The sequence below is a fragment of the Elephantulus edwardii genome, unplaced genomic scaffold (assembly GCF_000299155.1).
Source record: "Elephantulus edwardii isolate Elephantulus edwardi_28Jun2011 unplaced genomic scaffold, EleEdw1.0 scaffold00523, whole genome shotgun sequence".
NCBI classification, from domain to species: Eukaryota; Metazoa; Chordata; class Mammalia; order Macroscelidea; family Macroscelididae; genus Elephantulus; species Elephantulus edwardii.
The window spans coordinates 357229-374986 of NW_006400273.1; the positions used below are offsets into that span (position 1 = coordinate 357229).

General features: G+C 37.5%; 1 protein-coding gene across 1 annotated transcript in view; it reads left to right on the plus strand.

Moving 5' to 3' along the window:
• MAP3K2 (mitogen-activated protein kinase kinase kinase 2) overlaps window positions 1-16502 on the plus strand; it is a 208349-nt gene extending 191847 nt beyond the window's left edge. The window contains exons 15-16 of the mRNA XM_006903148.1: window positions 11208-11385; window positions 15342-16502. Of these exons, the coding sequence (XP_006903210.1) occupies window positions 11208-11385; window positions 15342-15567 (404 nt within the window). The 3' untranslated portion in view covers window positions 15568-16502. The remainder of the gene's footprint in view (window positions 1-11207; window positions 11386-15341) is intronic.
• Window positions 16503-17758: the final 1256 nt, after the last annotated feature.

Genomic DNA, 17758 nt, shown 5'->3' on the forward strand with positions numbered 1-17758 from the left:
TTTCTATTGGATTATTTACCTTTATCTTGTTGTGGTGCTCAAGTATTTCATAAATTCTGGATATAAGTCCCTTATCTGATATGTTATTACCAAATAATTTTTCCCAGTCGGTGGCTTCCCTTTTTACCCTGTTGGAGAAGTTCTTGGATTTGCATAGGGATTTGAGTCTTAGAAGATCCCATTCATCTATTTTATCTTCTCCTGGTTGTAGGTTTAAAAGTTGACTTTTAATGTACCCAAATGAGTTTAATAACAAACAAAAGCAACTCCTTAAATCCTGGGTCCACACTTTGTCCTATGCAGGAGCATTGGTATGGCCAGCACATGGTAATTACTTCTCAGGTAGAACCACCAGTCTCAGGATTGTTCCTTCTCAGGTCATAGCAAATAACTAATTTTACTCTTCTCCCACTGACTTTACTTTTTGGAGCTGGAGCCTTTTTGTGGTCGTCCTTTTTAAATGTTAGGCAGTAGGAGATGTTATGTAAAAAGTGCTTTTTGGGGGATGGTCACATGTACTCTGCAATACTTAGGCTTATGTCACTGAGAAAATGGAATTTGAAGAGTTCCATAGAGAATGACTTTGTAGAGCAGTTCTTGACTAGGCTGGGGAATATCCTCTGTACAACTTAAAGACAAGTGTGATCAGTGGGATGGAATGTCTGGATTCACTTTGATTTATAATATAGATTTTCTTAAATGTCTATTCTCCTACTTAAAGACAATTAAAAAGAAAAAAGAGTAAGCAAACAAATGGAATCACATTTTTCCTCTTTAAATACAGAATGTGCATAAAGTTACAGACAGCTTAGAAATAAATATTGAAGGATAAAAGAATTAAAATTATGAGATAACTTTTTAAAAAAGAGTTGACTTATTGAAAAACTTAACTGACAAGATATAATTTATGTAAGAAAAACTCTTAGAAATTATAAAGTTATAAATATGTAAAAATATTAATAAATAGAAACACACTCACCCCAAAAAATAATATACATGGATCTAGGGCTTAGACCTTGATTTCTGATACTATTTCCAATTAAAAGAACTTTGGAGAAATAACTGATTCTAAGACTTGTTGGTGTTGTTAGGTTATGTTACATTACTTCAAGTTGCCTCCAACTTATAGCAACCCTATGTTCAACAGCTCTGAAGCCTGCCCTGACAGTCTCGCTGACTCCAACACACCTATCCCACTTGCCCTAGTTATTGTATCAATCCATCTCATAGGGAGTCTTCTTCCTCTTCTGTGCTGTCCCTCTACACTTCCAAACATGATGGCCTTCTCTAAGGACCAGTCCTTCCTACCATGTGCCCAAAGTATGCAAGACAGAGCTTCAAAATCTTAGCCTCCAAGGAGACACTTGGTTTCACCCTCTCAAAGACAGACCTATTTGTTTTCCTGGTGTTCCATGGTATGTTCAAGACACTTTCTTAGCACCACAACTCAAAAGCATCAATTCTTCTTCTGTCATCCTTACTTAGTCCTTGTCCAGCTCTCTGATACATAGCAAGTAATTGCAAAGACAATGGCCTGGATCAGGCAAACCTTAGTCTTCAGCCTGACATAGTTGCTCTTCAGCACTCTGGAGAGGTCCCTGACAGCAGATTTTCCCAGTGCAGTTTGTCTTTTGATTTCCTGACTGCTGTTGCCAAGAGTGTCAATTGTGGAATCAAGCAAGCTGTAATTGTTAACAACCTCAGTCTCCTCTCCATCTATCACAGTGCTGCTAGTTGGCCCAATGGTGAGAATCTTTGTCTTCTTGATATTGAGCTTCAATCCATATTGAAGACTACCGTCTTTGACCTTTTGCAGCAAGCACTTCAGGTCCTCCTCAGTTTCAGCAAGCAAGGTTGTGTCATCTGAATAATGTAGGTTGTTGATGAGTCTTTTTCCAATCCTGATGCCACATTCCTCCTCATAAAGCCCAGATTCCCGAATGATCTGATCTCTTTCCAAAGGCTGGTTCCTCCTGAAATATTGCCAAAAGTGAGACAAAGTTTTACCATTTCTAAGGAGCACGCTAGTTGCACTTCCTTCCAGACTTGTGTACTTTTGGAAGTCTGTGGAATATTCAGTACTCTTCACTAACACCATAATTAAAAGACTGATTTTTCCTCTGTCATTATCCAGCATGCTATATAACTACATTGATCAAAACATCCTGGTGCTGACTCAGTTGTAGACCAACGTAATAGAGTTGAAAACCTACAGATAAATTTCTGTATTGTTGGGTGCTCTCAGGCTGATTTAATCTCATTTTGGATTGTTCTTTTTGCTGACTCTTCATCAAGCATAATGCTGGACAACTGATATAAAGTGGTCAAAATCCATTCAGTAGGGGGAAGAACAGTCTCTTCTAAAGGTACTGGCAAAGTAGGATAGCTACTTGCAGACAAAAGAAACTGGATAATAATCACACACCTCATATACACAAAAACTACCTCAAAATGGTTCAAAGAAAACAGTAAAGCTGAAGGTAAATATAAAGTTTTTACAAGAAAAGGTAAGGGCAGAACCATAGAACCTAATTTTTATAGATTATCAAACATAGCTGCAAATATGTGAAGAACAGCAGAAGACAGATAACAGGGACCTCATTAAGTAATTATACTCATTGAAAGATTTTATTAAATGAGTTAATAAGACCGATTGCAGACTCAGAAGAAATATTCGAAAATGGCATATCCTATACAAGTAATTTTATGCATGTTGTTTTTATGTGCCATTGAGTCAATGAAACTCATATCAACCCTGTTCACAGTAGCTCTGAAACCTGCTCTATCCTGAGCCAATTTCTATGTTTCCAAAACACCTCCCCCCATTATCTCAGTTATTGTGTCAACCCATCTCATCCAGGGTCTTCCTCTCCTACACTGTCCTTTTACCCTTCCACACATGATATCTTTTTCTTTTTTAATTTTCTTTTTCTTGGTGGTCGATGGAATGTTCAATAGTGATATCCTTTTCTAAGGACTGTTCTCTCCTGGCAACATGCCCAAACTATGTCAGATGGAGCTTCAAAATCATTACCTGCAACAAGTAACCTGGTTTCAACCTCTCTTGTAAGGACTTCTTTCATCTTGACAGTCCATTATATATATTCAGTATTAACCAGCATCACAACTCAAAGACATCAATTCTTCTGTCATTCTTAGTTATTGTCCAGCTCTCTGATGCATATAAAGTAATTGTGATTATCTCTTCTGTGTATGCAGACAATGCTGTGTGGTTTACACTTTCATATGTTTTATTACGGTTGAAATGGCAACTCAGTCTTTTAGATTGAAAGCAGGAGTGGCATCCACTTCCTAAACAATATTCCTCCAGAAACTCCATTAACTTTGATAAATGTCAATAATTATAGAAAGTCTTCAGGCCTTTTGCTCATAGGGTCGTTAAGAGTCATGCTCAACTCGAAGGCAGTCAACAGTAACAATGGCTTGGATCAAGTACATCTTAGTCTCTAGACTGAACTCTTTGCTCTTCAGCACTCTGGAGAGGTCCGTGACAGCAGATTTGCCTAACGCAATTCCTCTTTTGATTTCTTGACTGCTGATGCCAAGAGTGTTGATTGTGGAATCAAGCAAGCTTAAATTATTAATAGTCTCCATCTCTTCTACATCTGTCATCTAGTATGGATTGATTGTTCTCACCATTTGGCCCAGTGGTGAGAATCTCTGTTTTCTTGATGTTGAGCTTCAATCCATATTGAAGACTGCAATCCTTTACCTTCTGCAGCAAAGACTTCTGTCTCAGCTAGTAAGGTTATGTCATCTTCATAACACAGGTTATTGATGATGCCAATCCTGATGCCATGTTCCTCCTCATAAAGTCCATTTCAGTAACTTCATATTATTCCAGTAATTGCATGCATATGCATGTATGTGTGTGTATGTGTCTACTTGTACAGTTTGACAATAAAAAGACAATTCAGTTATAAAAAGGTTTGCTAAAGGATACATTCAGGCAGCCAATAAATACGTAACAATGTGCTCTTCTTCATTAACCTTTGTTATTATTGGTGCCTTCCAGTCCATTACAACGCAGTGACACTATAAACAACATATCAGAACCTTGCCCTCTCCTGTGTCATCTTCACAGTCTTCACAATGCTCAAACTCATTGTTACAGTTGTTTTGTCAGTCCATCTTGTTAAAGTTCTTCCTCTCTTTCACCGAACCCCTGCCTTCCTCAGCATGATATCTTTTTCCAGGTAAAGCCTCTGACAATATGCCTAAAGAACATAAGCTACAGTTTCACCATCTTTGCCTCTAAAGAGCATTCAATAGATTCAGTACTCTTTCCCAATACCACAATTCAAAGACATTGATTGATGTTTCTTACTCATTGTCCAGCTTTCATTTGTGTAGCAGGGGGTTGAAAATACTGTGGCTTGAATGAGGCACACATCAGTCTTTAAAATGACATCGTACCTATTTAACTTTTTATATTTTTTTTCCATTTTTTTCCCTCCAAAATCCTTTAAGACAAGATATACACACATTTCAATGATTGCAAGCTTGGAAATTAATTGTATAATTGAAATGCATTAAAGAACTTTTCTAAAAAAGCATATATAAACATTAAAAAAATCTCAAAAGGACATCTGAAAAAGATTATATATAAATATAAATATATTGAAAAAATAAAAATTAAATGCTGACATATTCTGGACATGAGAAATACATGCTAGATGTAGAAATAAAAGGTGGATTTAGGTTAGAAGAGTTAGTCTTAGAATAAGAGTTATTTCTAGTTACTCCCTCCTTTTTGAAGCTTTTCTCAAAACTGTGGCTATTTAGCTTTTTAAAAGATATATGATAGCACATTTTTTCCAATTTCCCCTGTCTTTTGATTTCTTGACTGCAGCTACTATGAGTACTGACTGTGAACACAAATAAAACTAAATCCTTGACATCTTCAATCTTTTCTCCATCTATCATGATGGTCCATTGCTGAGGACTTTTGTTTTCTTGATGTTGAAGTGTAGTCATATTGAAGTCCATAGTCTTCGATCTTTTGCAGTAAATACTTCAAGTCTTTCTCACTTTTTGCAAGCAGAATTATACTATCTTCAAAACTCAGATTGTTGAGGTTTCCTTCAATCCTGGTGACCTATTCATATGACCCAGCTTCTCGGATTATTTGTTTAGCATGTAGATTGGTGGTGGTGGTGGTGGTGGTGGTGGTGATTGGTGGTGGTGGTTATGTGCCGTCAAGTCGCTTATGACTCATAGCAACCCTATGTACAACAAACAGCTCTAAACCCTGCTCTATCCTGTACCAATCTTATTGTCTCTGACACACCTACCCCAATTACTGAATCAATCTAACTCTTTGAGGGTCTTCCTCTTTTGTGCTGTCAAACTTGTCCCTCTCCAAGGATTGGTCCCTCCTTGCAACTTGTCCAAAGTATGTCAGACGAAGCTTCAGAATCTTTGCCTCTGAAGAGCAGTCTGGTTTCACCCTCTCTAGGACAAAACTGTTCTCCTAGCACTCGATGGTATATTCAATACTTTTCTGAAGTAACGCAGCTCAAAGGCATCAATGTCATCCCTAGTCATTGTCCAACTTTCTAATGCTTAGCAAATAATTGCAAAGACTATGGCCTGTGTCAGGTGCACCTTAATTATCAGACTGACATCATTGCTTGTCAGTACGTTGGAGAGGTCCCTGACAGCAGACGTTACCAATGCAAGTTGTCTTTTAGTTTTTCTGGCCTCTAGTACCAAGAGTGTTGATTGTGGAGCCAAGCAAACTAAAGCGATTAGCAATCACAATCTCTTCACCATCTATCATAATTCTGCCAGTCTGCCCAGTGGTAAGAATCTTTGTTTTCTTGATGTTGAGCTTCAATCCGTATTCAAGGCTGCAGTCCTTGATCTTCTGCAGCAAGAGCTTCAGGTCCTTCTGAATTTCAGCAAACAGGGTTGTACCTTCTGTATAACACTGGTTGTTGATGAGTCTTCCTCAAATCCTGATGCCACATTTCTCCTCATAGAGCCCAGCCTCTCAGATTATTTGTTCTGCATATAGATTGAAAAGGTACGAGGATAGGACACATCCCTGACATACACCCTTTTGAACCATGCAGTGTTTCCTTACTATGTTCTGACAACTGCTGCCTGGTCCAAGAATAATGTTGTTGTTGTTGTTGTTGTTGTTGTTGTTGTTGTTGTTGTTATTATGTGCCATCGAGTTGCCTGCAACTCATAGTGACCCTGTGTATACAACCCTAAATCTTGCTCTATCCTGTGCCAATCTCACTGTCTCCGACACACCTACACCCATTACCCCAGTCACTAAATCAGTCTACCTCATGGAGGGTCTTCCTCTCCCATGCTGTCCCTACACCCTCCCAAGCATGACATCCTTCAAGGATTGGTCCCTCTTTGCAACATGTCCAGATTTTGTCAGACAAAGCTTCAGAATCTTTGCCTCAAAGGAACAGCCTGGTTTAACCCTTTCCAGGATGAGCCTGTTCATTCTCTTAGCAGTCCATGATATATCCAATACTCTTCTCCAACTCGACAGCTCAAAGGCATCAATTTTCCTCTGTCCTCCCCAGTCATTATCCACCTCTGATGCTTAGCAAGTGATTGCAAAGACCATGGCCTGTATCAGGCACACCTTAGTCTTCAGAGTGACACCATTCCTCCAGTACTTTCGAGAGGTCAACTTTAAGCAGCCAAATTTCCCAACATATCTTTTCATTTCCTGGCTGCTGGTGCTAAGAGTGTTGACTGTGAAGCCAAACAAACTAAAGCTGTTAACAATCTTAATCTCTTCATCATCCATCCTGATGCTGCCAATTGGCCCAGTGGTGAGAATCTTTGTCTTGATATTGAGCATCAATCCATATTGAAGCCTGAAGTCCTTGACCTTCTACAGCAAGTGCTTCAGGTCCTCCTCAGTTTTAGCAAGCAGGGTTGTGTCATTTGCATAACGCAGATTGTTGATGAATCTTCCACCAATTCTGATTGCCACACTTTTGTTCATACAGCCCAACTCCTGGCTAGTCTGTTCTGCATATAGGTTGAAAAGGTACGGAGATAAGACAGATCCCTGCGTACACCCTTCACAGTTTTGAACCATGCAGTGTTTCCTTGCTCTGTTCTGAAGACTGCCTCCTGGTCCAAGTATAGGTTTCACATAAGCACTATCAAGTGTTCTGGGATTCTCATTCTTCTCATAGTCAGCCACTGTTTGTTATGATCCACACAAACACCTTTGCATAATCAATGAAACATAAATAGACATTCCTCTGGTACTCCCTGCTTTCAGCCAAGATACATCTACCGTTAGCTACAATATCCTTAGTGCCATGACACCTTCTAAAGCCAGCCTGTACTTCAGGCAGTTCTCTGTTAATGTGCTGTTCCAGTCATTTTTGGATAATCTTCAGCAGAATCTTGCTTGCATGTGGTATCGATGATATTGTTCTATAGTTTCCACACTCTGTTGGGTCACCTTTCTTTGGAATGGGAACAAATATAGATCTCTTCCAGTTAGTTAACCAAATGGTTGTTCTCCAGATTTCTTGACACAACTTGGTGAGCAGGTCCAGGGCAGCATCTGTTAGCTGAAATATGTCAATTGGTATACTATCAATTCCTGGGGCCTTATTTTTTTGCCAATTTCTTCAAAGCAGCTTGAACTTACTTCATCACTATAAGCTCTTGCTCATATGTTGTTTCATGAAATTCTTCTGTGTCTGCCAGTTCCTTTCGGTACAGTGACTCTGTATACTCTTTCCATCTTCCTTTAATACTTCCTGGATCATTTAATATTCTGCCCAAAGCATGCTTAAGTATAACAACTCGAGGTTTGAATTTGTTCTTCAGTTCCTTGAGTTTAAGAAATGCTGAGTAAGTCTGGCCCTTTTGATTTCCTGACTCCAGCCCCTTGCACATTTTATTGTAGTATTTTACTTTGTCTTCCCGTGCTGCCTTTTGAGATCTTCTGTTCAGCTCTTTAATATCTTGAATTCTTCCCTGTGCTTTGGCTTCTCAATGCTTTAGTACAATATTCAGAGTCTCTTCTGACATCCATTTTGGTCTTTGTAATGTCGCTTTGCACTCTTCCTGGATGATACTCTTGCTATCCTCCCACAACTCATATGGTCTTCAATTATTGGTGTTCAAGGCCTCACGATCAAGTGTTCTGGGATTCCTTCCTATTCTTCTCAGAGTTAGCCACAGATTATTTTGACCCACACAATCAAATGCCTTTGCATAGTCAATGAAACATAGACATTCCTCTGGTGTTCTCTCCTTTCCACCAAGATCCATCTAACATTAGCTATAATATCCCTAGTACCACAGCCTCTTCTAAAGCCAGCCTGGTGAAGCTCACTTTCAGCTATGAAAACAGTCCAAGAGCTGATTGTAGAACAGACCACCAGCTACTCATATGCAAGTTCAAGCTGAAACTAACGAAAATTAAATTCACAGGAACCAAAATTTGACCTTGAGTCTATCCTACTTGAATTTCAAAAACATCACTAATGAGTGAAACCAGATGAGCTGTGGGAAGACACCAAGAATATCATTTATGAACAATGCAAAGGGTCATTACAAAGACAGGGGGGGAAGAAGAAAAGACCAAGAACAGATTGAGTAGGTATGAAAAGAAAAATGAGCCTGATGTATACCTTTCTTGATTTTGAATCATACAGTGTTCCCTTGTTCTGTTTGGATAGCTGCTTCTTGGTCAACATTCTTGTTTTCTCTTGAGCAGAGTTAGGTGTTTTGAGATGCTCCTCGGTGTTATCCATAATTTGTAGTAATCCAGAAAGTCAAATACCTTTTCACAACTAATAAACTACGAATAAATGTTTTTCTGGTAGTTCCTTGTTGATGTCCTGTTCCATCCTTTTTAAAATAACCTTCAACAAGATTTTACTTGCATGTCATAATAACAACATTCTTTGTTAATTTCTATAGTCTGTTTGATCATCTTTTTTTGGTATGGTTGCAGATATGGATCTCTTCCAGTTAGTTGTCCAGGTAGCTGTCTTCCATGTTTGTTGGAGAGACTAGTTAGCATGTGCAATGTGCAAAGCTGCATTTATTTCTTGAAACAATTAGTATTTTATCTATTCCTGGGGACTTAGATTTTTGCTAGTCCCTTCAGTGGAACAAGTGTCTTTCTTATTACCATTGGTTATTGGTTATATACTTTATAAAATGGTTTAGTGTTGATCAATTCTTTTTGTTACAGTTCCTCTTTGTATTCCTTCCATCTTCTTCTAATGCTTACTGCATCATTCAATATTTTGCCCATAGAGCCCTTCATTCAGTATTGCAACTTGAGGCTTGAATTTATTATTCAATTCTTTTAATTTGATAAATACTAAGTGTGTCCTTGTCTTTGATTTTCTTCATCTGTCTGCACATTTTGTTATAATAATTTGCTTTTTCCTTCATGAATTTCTTTTTGGAAAAAAAGTAACTAAAATAAGCACCTTAACATCTGCATTTCTTTTCTTTATTTTGACCTCTCTACCTCTAGTGTTTTGTTTTTTGGTTTTTTTGGTTTTTTTATTTTATCACTTTATCCATTGTAAATACCTCTTTTAGAAGACACAAATGGTGACTTTACACATATACCTCACTTGGTAGGCTGCATAGGAATTAGATTGACTATATCTGTGGAAGGAATTGTTGGAGAAGTTCATTATCAATAGTCAAAACTAGGCCGGGGCAGACACTCTACAATGCAAGTGAAGAAACTCTTCAGGAAGTATTTGAGAAGTGAACTGCTATCAAGGTGCCCCAGAACCAAAGTGGCAAATATAAAGGGTGTGCATTTATAGAATTTACTTCATTTGAAGATGCTAAAAAGCTTTAAATTCTTATAACCTGAAGGTAATGCAGAAAGGTTGGAGTTGCAAGGATCCAAGGGATCCCCTAATGGTCAAAGGCAGCCAGCCAAAACTTTGTCAGAGGTCTGTCTGAAGACACCACTGAAGAGACCTTGACTGGTCAGTTCATGCCAGGAGAGTCATCAGCCTGGAAATCAGTTCCTCTAAAAGGTGTGGTTTTGTAGACTTCAGCAGTGAGGAAGACACAAAAGTTGCCAAGGAGATCATGGAAGATGGTAAAATTGATGGGGGAAAATGGCCTTGGATGGGTCCACGCCTGAGGATAAAGGTGGCTTCAGCAACAGAGGAGGAGGCTGGGAAAGCTTTGGTAGCCAAGGTGGATCTGGAGGCTTAGGCCAGGGAGGCTTTAGTGGAGGCCGAAGAGAAGGCAACCACAAACTACAAGGAAAGAAGATGAAGTTTGAAAAGTTCTTCTCTTCCTCTTTAACTCTTTCCTTTGAAGGAAAGCACTGAGGTTTTACCTCTATTACTGGATCATGAAAGAGCCTTCTGAGGACATTCTAAGGCAGTAGACAGCTCTGGTTGGTTGGCTTAGAAGGCCCTTCAGATAACATTTCAAGGTTGACCCCCTATTGGTTTTGACTGCATATTCATATAAACTTTTTGAGAGATGAGTGATAGATCCCTTATCTGTAAGTTTTGAATTTATATTAAGTTTCAGACCATGTACAAAACTATTTGTCCTACTAATAGTTTTTGCATTAGCAGGTGTAAAGGAAAGTAGAATATTTGATTCAGAATTTTACCTTTGTGACTTTGGGACAAATTAAAATGTCCTAAAACTATGGGGGTTGTGGGGGTAAAAAGTTTAAAGTGTCAGGTAACTAATATTTAAATAATATCCAGGAGAAAATAATGCTGGAGGTACAGTAATTAGAGCACCTCAGGAATTTCCTGAGAAGAAGCTGGCTTCTTAGGGAAATAGACTTCAGCTATAGGCTTTCAGATTTATGATGAAACTGGGTGTCCAGAGTCTTGTAATGCTTTCACTGTCTTTGAGCTGCTTCCTTGTCCTTTCCCTTTTTCCCTTGTCTCCTTTTCATCTTTACCTCCCTTCTGCTACAGTCTTTTCTCAGGGGAACTTTTTAAAATCCTAAAACATGCACAGCTGACTTGAAACAGATAATGATCATACAACAAAGAATTGATGAGCACTAACTGTGTGTCTGGAATTATGCAAGATATTTCTCAGGAGAATTTAGGTAAAGCAGATTTGTTTTATAGATATTTTTAAGAGTTCACTGAGTAAGTATCTACCATTGTTCTTTTACAGTATATTCTAAATTTCCAACAAAAATAACAAAATAATATTTTCAGGTGCAAATATTCTGCGAGATTCAGCAGGCAATGTCAAGTTAGGAGATTTTGGGGCCAGCAAACGTCTTCAGACCATCTGTCTCTCAGGGACAGGAATGAAGTCTGTTACAGGCACACCATATTGGATGAGCCCTGAAGTCATCAGTGGAGAAGGCTATGGCAGAAAAGCAGATATCTGGTAAGTTTTAATGCTGTATTGCTTGAAAGTTACCTACTTTCTTAATTATCTATACCCAAGATACAAGTTAATGATCCAACTTTAAACTTCTGTACTTTTGAGAAGCATGAATGTAGAAAAATTGGACATTATTAAGAAAGAAATGGAACACATGCTAGGTATTGGTGAAATGAGATGGACTGGCATGAGACATTTCAAATCAGACTGCCATACTATGCCAGAGATGAAAACATGAGAAAAACGGGGTTGCTTTCTTAGTTAAAAAAGTCCTTTCTAGATCCAACTTGAAATACAATGTTGTGTGCAACAGGATAATGTCTATATGCATACAAGGAAGTGCAGCAAATACCATTATCATTCATACACACACACACACACACACACACACACTCTCTCTCTCTCTCCTAACAGCCAAAGAGGAGGAAATAGAAGATTTCTGCCAACTTTTTACAGTCAGGAATCGCTCAAATATGCAATCAAGATGCATAATGATTATAGGTGACTGGAATGCAAAAATTGGGAACAGGGAAGAAGGATCCATAGTCAGAAAACATGGACTTGGTGACTGAAATGAGGGTCGGGATAGAATAATAGAATTGTGTACAATCAGTGATTTATTTATTGCAAATACCTTTTATAAGAAACATAAACAGAATCTATATACATGGATTTTACCTGATGGTATGCATAGGAATCAGATTGATTACATCTGTGGAAAAATCACTGGAGAAGTTCAATATCAGCAGTGAAAACTAGATCAGGTGTTGATTGTGGAAAAAACCATTAACTACTCATATACAAGTTCAAACTAAAACTAAAGAAGGTTAAATAAAATCCACAGGAACTAAAATTTGATCTTAAGTCTATCCCACTGAATTTCAAAACCATCTCAGGACATGTTTGAGGCCTTGAACAATAAGAAACAAAGACCAGATGAGCTATGGGACAATATCAAGAATGTCATCCATGAAGAATACAAAAGACAGAGGAAGAAGAAAAGACCAAGATGGATGTCAGACTAGACTCTGAACATTACTCTACAAGCAAAGGGAGGAAATCAAGAAGTTAAGGAACTGAACAGAAGATTTCAAAAGGCAGCTTGGGAAGACAAAGCAAAGTATTATAATGTACAAAGGTCTAGAGTCAGAAAATCAAAAGGGCCTAACTTGCTTGGCATTTCTTAAACTGAAGGAACTGAAGAACAAATTCAAGTCACAAGTTGCAGTACTTAAGGATGCTGTGGGCAAAATATTAAATGATCCAGGAAACATTAAAATAAGATGGAAGAATGGAATTGGTATTTGTATTGGGATTGCATTGAAGCTCTGGTATATTCACACAATGGAATACTATGCAGCACTGAAAAATAAGGAACCCATGAAATAATATGCTAAGTGGATGGCCCTAGTGGACATTATGCTGAGTGAAATATCTCAGTCATAAAAGGACAAGTATTGCATAAGACCACTATTGTAAAATTGGACTGACATTGAGGTTGAGGGAAGACAGAAAAGAAGAGGAGGAATGATGTATACTGCATTGCAACAGATGAGGGAGATAACTGTTTAAAAGGGATATATGATTAGGTATTATTGTCATGATAGGAGTCCAGAATGAAGGCTGCACAGTGCAGTGGGCTTAGGCGAAGGGATTGCATAGCAATGAAAGAGTTTTTTCTTTTACTCATCAAGAAAAAAGGTGAATTGGGGGGGCAGGGGGGGCAGGGAGAAAAGTGCAACAATGAATGACTGGAAACCCTAAGTTTCTGTAAAGTGTCATTAAAACTAATTAAAAAAAAAAAAGAAGATGGAAGGAGTATCAGAGTTACTGTACCAAAAAGAAATGTCTGACACAGAAGAATTTCATAAAACAATGTATGATCAAGAGCCTGTGGTGATGGAGAAAGTGCAAGCTGTTCTTAAGGAATTGGCAAAAATAAGGCCCCAGGAATTGACAGCATACAAATTGACATATTTCAACAAACAGTTGCTGTCCTGGACGTACTCACCAAGTGTGCCAAGAAATCTAGAGACAACCACCTGACCAACTGACTAGAAGAGATCCATATTGTTCCCATTCCAAGGAAAGGTGACCCAACAGAGTGCATAAATTATTGAACAATATCATTAATATCACTCACAAGCAAAATCCTTCTGAAGATTTTGCAAAAAACGGCTGTAGCACTACATCAATACAGAACTACCAGAAATACAAACTGGGTTTAGAAGAGGCCATGGCACTACGGATATTATAGCAAATGTTAGATGGATCTTGGTTGGCTTCTGAAAGCAGAGAGTACCAGAGGAATGTGTGTGTTTCATTAACTATGCAAAAGCATTTGACTATGTGGATCACAACAAACTGGCTAACTCTGAGAAGAACGGGAATCTCAGAACACTTGATTGTGCTTGTGCAAAACCTATACTTGGACCAGGAGGCAATCATAAGCACAGAATAAGGAAATACTGCATGATTGAAAATCAAGAAAGGTGTATGCCAGGGATGCATCTCCATGCCTTTTCAATCTATAAGCAGGAGAAAACATCCAGGAGGCTGGGCTCTATGAGGAGGAATGTGGCATCAAGATTGGAGAAAGACTAATGTAACTTGTGTATGACACAACTTGCTTGCCAGTACTCAGGAGGACCTGAAGCATTTGCTGTGGAAGATCAAGGGCTGAAGATCAATATGGCTTGAAGCTCAACATCACATAAATAGAGATTCTCACCACTTGGCCAATTGGGAGCATCGTGATAGATGATGAAGAGATTGAGATTGTTAACAGCTTCAGCTTGCCTGGCTCCACAGTCAACATTTTTGTTACCAGCAGCTGTGAAATCAAATGACAAATTGCATTTTGAAAATCTGCAGTCAGGGACCTGTCTATAGTGCTGAAGAGCAATTATGTCACTCTAGAGAAGGTGCACCCGATCCAGGCACTGGTCTTCACAAGTACTTGCATCAGAACGTACTTGCATCAGAAAGCTGGACAATGGTCAAGGATGATAGAAGAATTAATGCCTTTGAATTGTGGTGTGAAGAAGAGTATTGAATATACCATGACTTCTAGGAGAACAAACAGGTTCATCCTAGAAATGGTGAATCCAAGCTGCTCCTTGGAGGCAAAGATTTTGAAGCTCCATCTGAAATACTTTGGGCATTTTGCAAGGAAAGACCAGTCCTTGGACAAGGACATCATGCTTGGAAGGGTGAAGGGACAGCACAAGTGAGGAAGACCTCGGATGAGATGGATTAAGTCAGTGACTGGGGGTAATGGAGGCAAGTGTGTCAGGGACAATGAGGTTTGCTCAAAATAGAGCACAGTTCAGAACTGTTGTACATAGGGTTGCTATTAGTCACAAGCGACTCAACAGCACATAACAGCAACAGTTTTGAAATAGAGTTTCAGAATTACAAGGAGTAACTTTTTAATTTTTATACTGTTTAAAATTAACTATTTAAAGTCTGGAATCTTTCTTTTCTTTAGGATTAGCTGTAAGCAGACCTTCACTAATATTTATATTAATTGAAACTAGTTTCATGTTATTAGTCTCTTATAATTCATTAATTTTTAATTTCCTAAAATTATAAGTTACAACATAAAATTAGAATTTCCTGCTTCTTACCATAAAATAAATTTTATTAGATGGTCATTTTAGGCACTTGAAGGCAAACAAAGGCTTTTCAATGCTGTGTTCTTCATGAGAGAAAGGCAAAAAAGGTAGATTTAGAGAATTACATGAAGTAAGAATTCTAAAATATTCTGTTATTTGTGTAACCATTTACATTAAATGATAGACATTAAATTTGGGGTTATTTTCATTGATTTTTTTAAATTACAGTTTTTTATAATTAAAAGCTTTTAATAAAACCTTAAATTTTAAATTAAATAATGTTTAAGTGTGTTTGCATTTTACTTTTATTTTATTGTTGTGTAATGTTTTCTTTTTTTACAGGAGTGTAGGCTGCACTGTGGTAGAAATGCTAACTGAAAAACCTCCGTGGGCTGAATTTGAAGCTATGGCTGCCATCTTTAAAATTGCTACCCAGCCAACAAACCCAAAGCTTCCACCCCATGTCTCAGACTATACTCGAGATTTCCTCAAACAAATTTTTGTGGAGGCTAAACTGAGACCCTCAGCTGATGAACTCTTGAGACACATATTTGCACATTATCACTAGCAGCCAATAACCTTTCTTGTGCCTCTCCCTAGCTACTTATTGATTCATTCACCTTCTCTCTGATTGCACTTTTCTTTTTTATAAAAAAAAGAGAGATGGGGAAGAAAAAACATAAGAGAGACATTATTTCTCTTGGTTCATGCTTCAGTTGTTTCATAATAATAGTAATTAAATTTTTTTATAGTCTTTTTCCCCCCCCATAAGAACTTGAAACTTTTTAAAAAAAATAATGTACTGGTACGGTTCAGAGGCCTAAAGCACTTTAGTATATAGTTACTCTTTTTAATGAAAGCAAATAATTTGGTATACCTAAATATTATAGAGTCTTTCCCTGTATCATTGACATATCTGTGGTAATGGGAGAGAAATGGAAAACAAAAAATAATTATGTATAATTTTTAACTTCCAGTGTTGATATTTAATATAGTTCCTCAATTTGGGGGGTTAAATCCTAAACTTGTATTTATGGTAGGTATTCAAAGAATATAGATTCTTATGTGTGTATTTATGTTCTAGCCTTTGTCTACCAAGCTTTTCACTCATTGGGAATATTGAGAGTAAATATGAATGTCCAAAAGGTACTTTAATTGTTTATGGTAACCTATATAATAAGCAAATAAACTATACTAAATCCATGTTACTGAAATCTGTAAACCTTGAGGAAAGATTTTCGGCTTTAAAAAAAGAAGAGGAAAACCTGCTGTTTTATTTCAGAGCAGTTATTAGAAATCAATAGAGCAAAGTGAAAAAAAGAGATTGCTCTTATTAAATGTTGTGAACAATAGAAGAAACCACATTTGCCAGTTGATAGAAATAGAAAAAAACTGAATTTTATAGTTTTTAAACTATGTTCTTTGAGAGGGCAGGAAATTCAGAAATTAAGGGAAAGGAGACATAATCAGAATTATGAGGACTAGCTTCTCTGTTGTGCTCTGTATATACCAACCCCCTAAAGCTCCATTTGCTTTTTTTAAAAAGAAATTTCTACCCTTCTCTTCCATAGATAAACTCTTTCAGAAATAAACGGTCAGAGGTGCCATGTTTTAAAACTAGTGCCATAGAATGGAAACCTTGTCCTAGGTATCACAGAATAAAAAAGCATCTCCAAAACACATTAGAATGGTGATTTTTAATATGAGTGGAGGAGGAAGAAGACTGTTTTGCTTGCCATTTGACAATACCTGGAGACATTTTTTATTGCTATTGGCATTTGGTGGGTCGAGGTCAGGGATAGTTGCTTTCAAACATACTACAGTATATAACAATAGCCTCCTAAAACAAATTGTCTTACCCAAAATGTCAGCAGTGTGGAGGCTGAGAAACAATGAAGTAACCAGTTCCAAGGCTCCTAGCAAAATAAGTACGTTTCAAAGAGAAAGTAATCAATTTCAGAATTAATGAAGAGCAGACACCACTAATTCGAAGGTGAATAATAAATAGTTGTCCCTTCCTTACCAGCTGCATGTCATACCCAAATCAGTAACTCAGCCATTTTAGAATTAAAAGTTATATAAAACTATGAGCTTATTGAATTCAGCCACCTATATATTTTCTCCAACTTAACAATTGTTGGTACAAAAAGCATGTGAAAAATTACTAAATTAACAGGAAGATTCAGTCAAAATGGCTAACTAGTCACTAAAAATAAGATTGATTAAATGAAGTGAAATAGCTAAAAAAGGTTTCAGTATCCTTAATAGAATTGTGGTCCTGAAAATCATGAATGATCATAATTGAACCACTTGTGGTATTTTTAGCAAGTTTTTTGGTTTTGTTTTGCTTTGGGGATTTTGGTTTATTTGTTTAGTATTTTCTTTTTAAAGGTCTAAAAATGCAGGCTTGATGGAGGCCATAAATGTGATACCCGTCCTGGCATTTTAAAGAGATTCAGAAAGCAAAATCTGTTTTGTTTTCCAGTTGATGCCAACTCCCAGTGATCCTGTAAGACAAATTTGAATGGCCTCATAATATTTCCAAGACTGTAACTTTAATGGGCACAGACTATGACATCTTTCTCCTAAGGAGCAGTTGGTGTGTTCCAATTACTAACCTTTTGGTTAACAGAAAAGCAGTTAACTGTTGTGCCATCAAGGCTTTTTATAAGGGGCCCAGGTATTCCTGTTTTGTTTTTTTTAATGTACAATTTTAGGGACTATTTTAACATAATCTGTTTCTTAAATTAGGTGCCTCT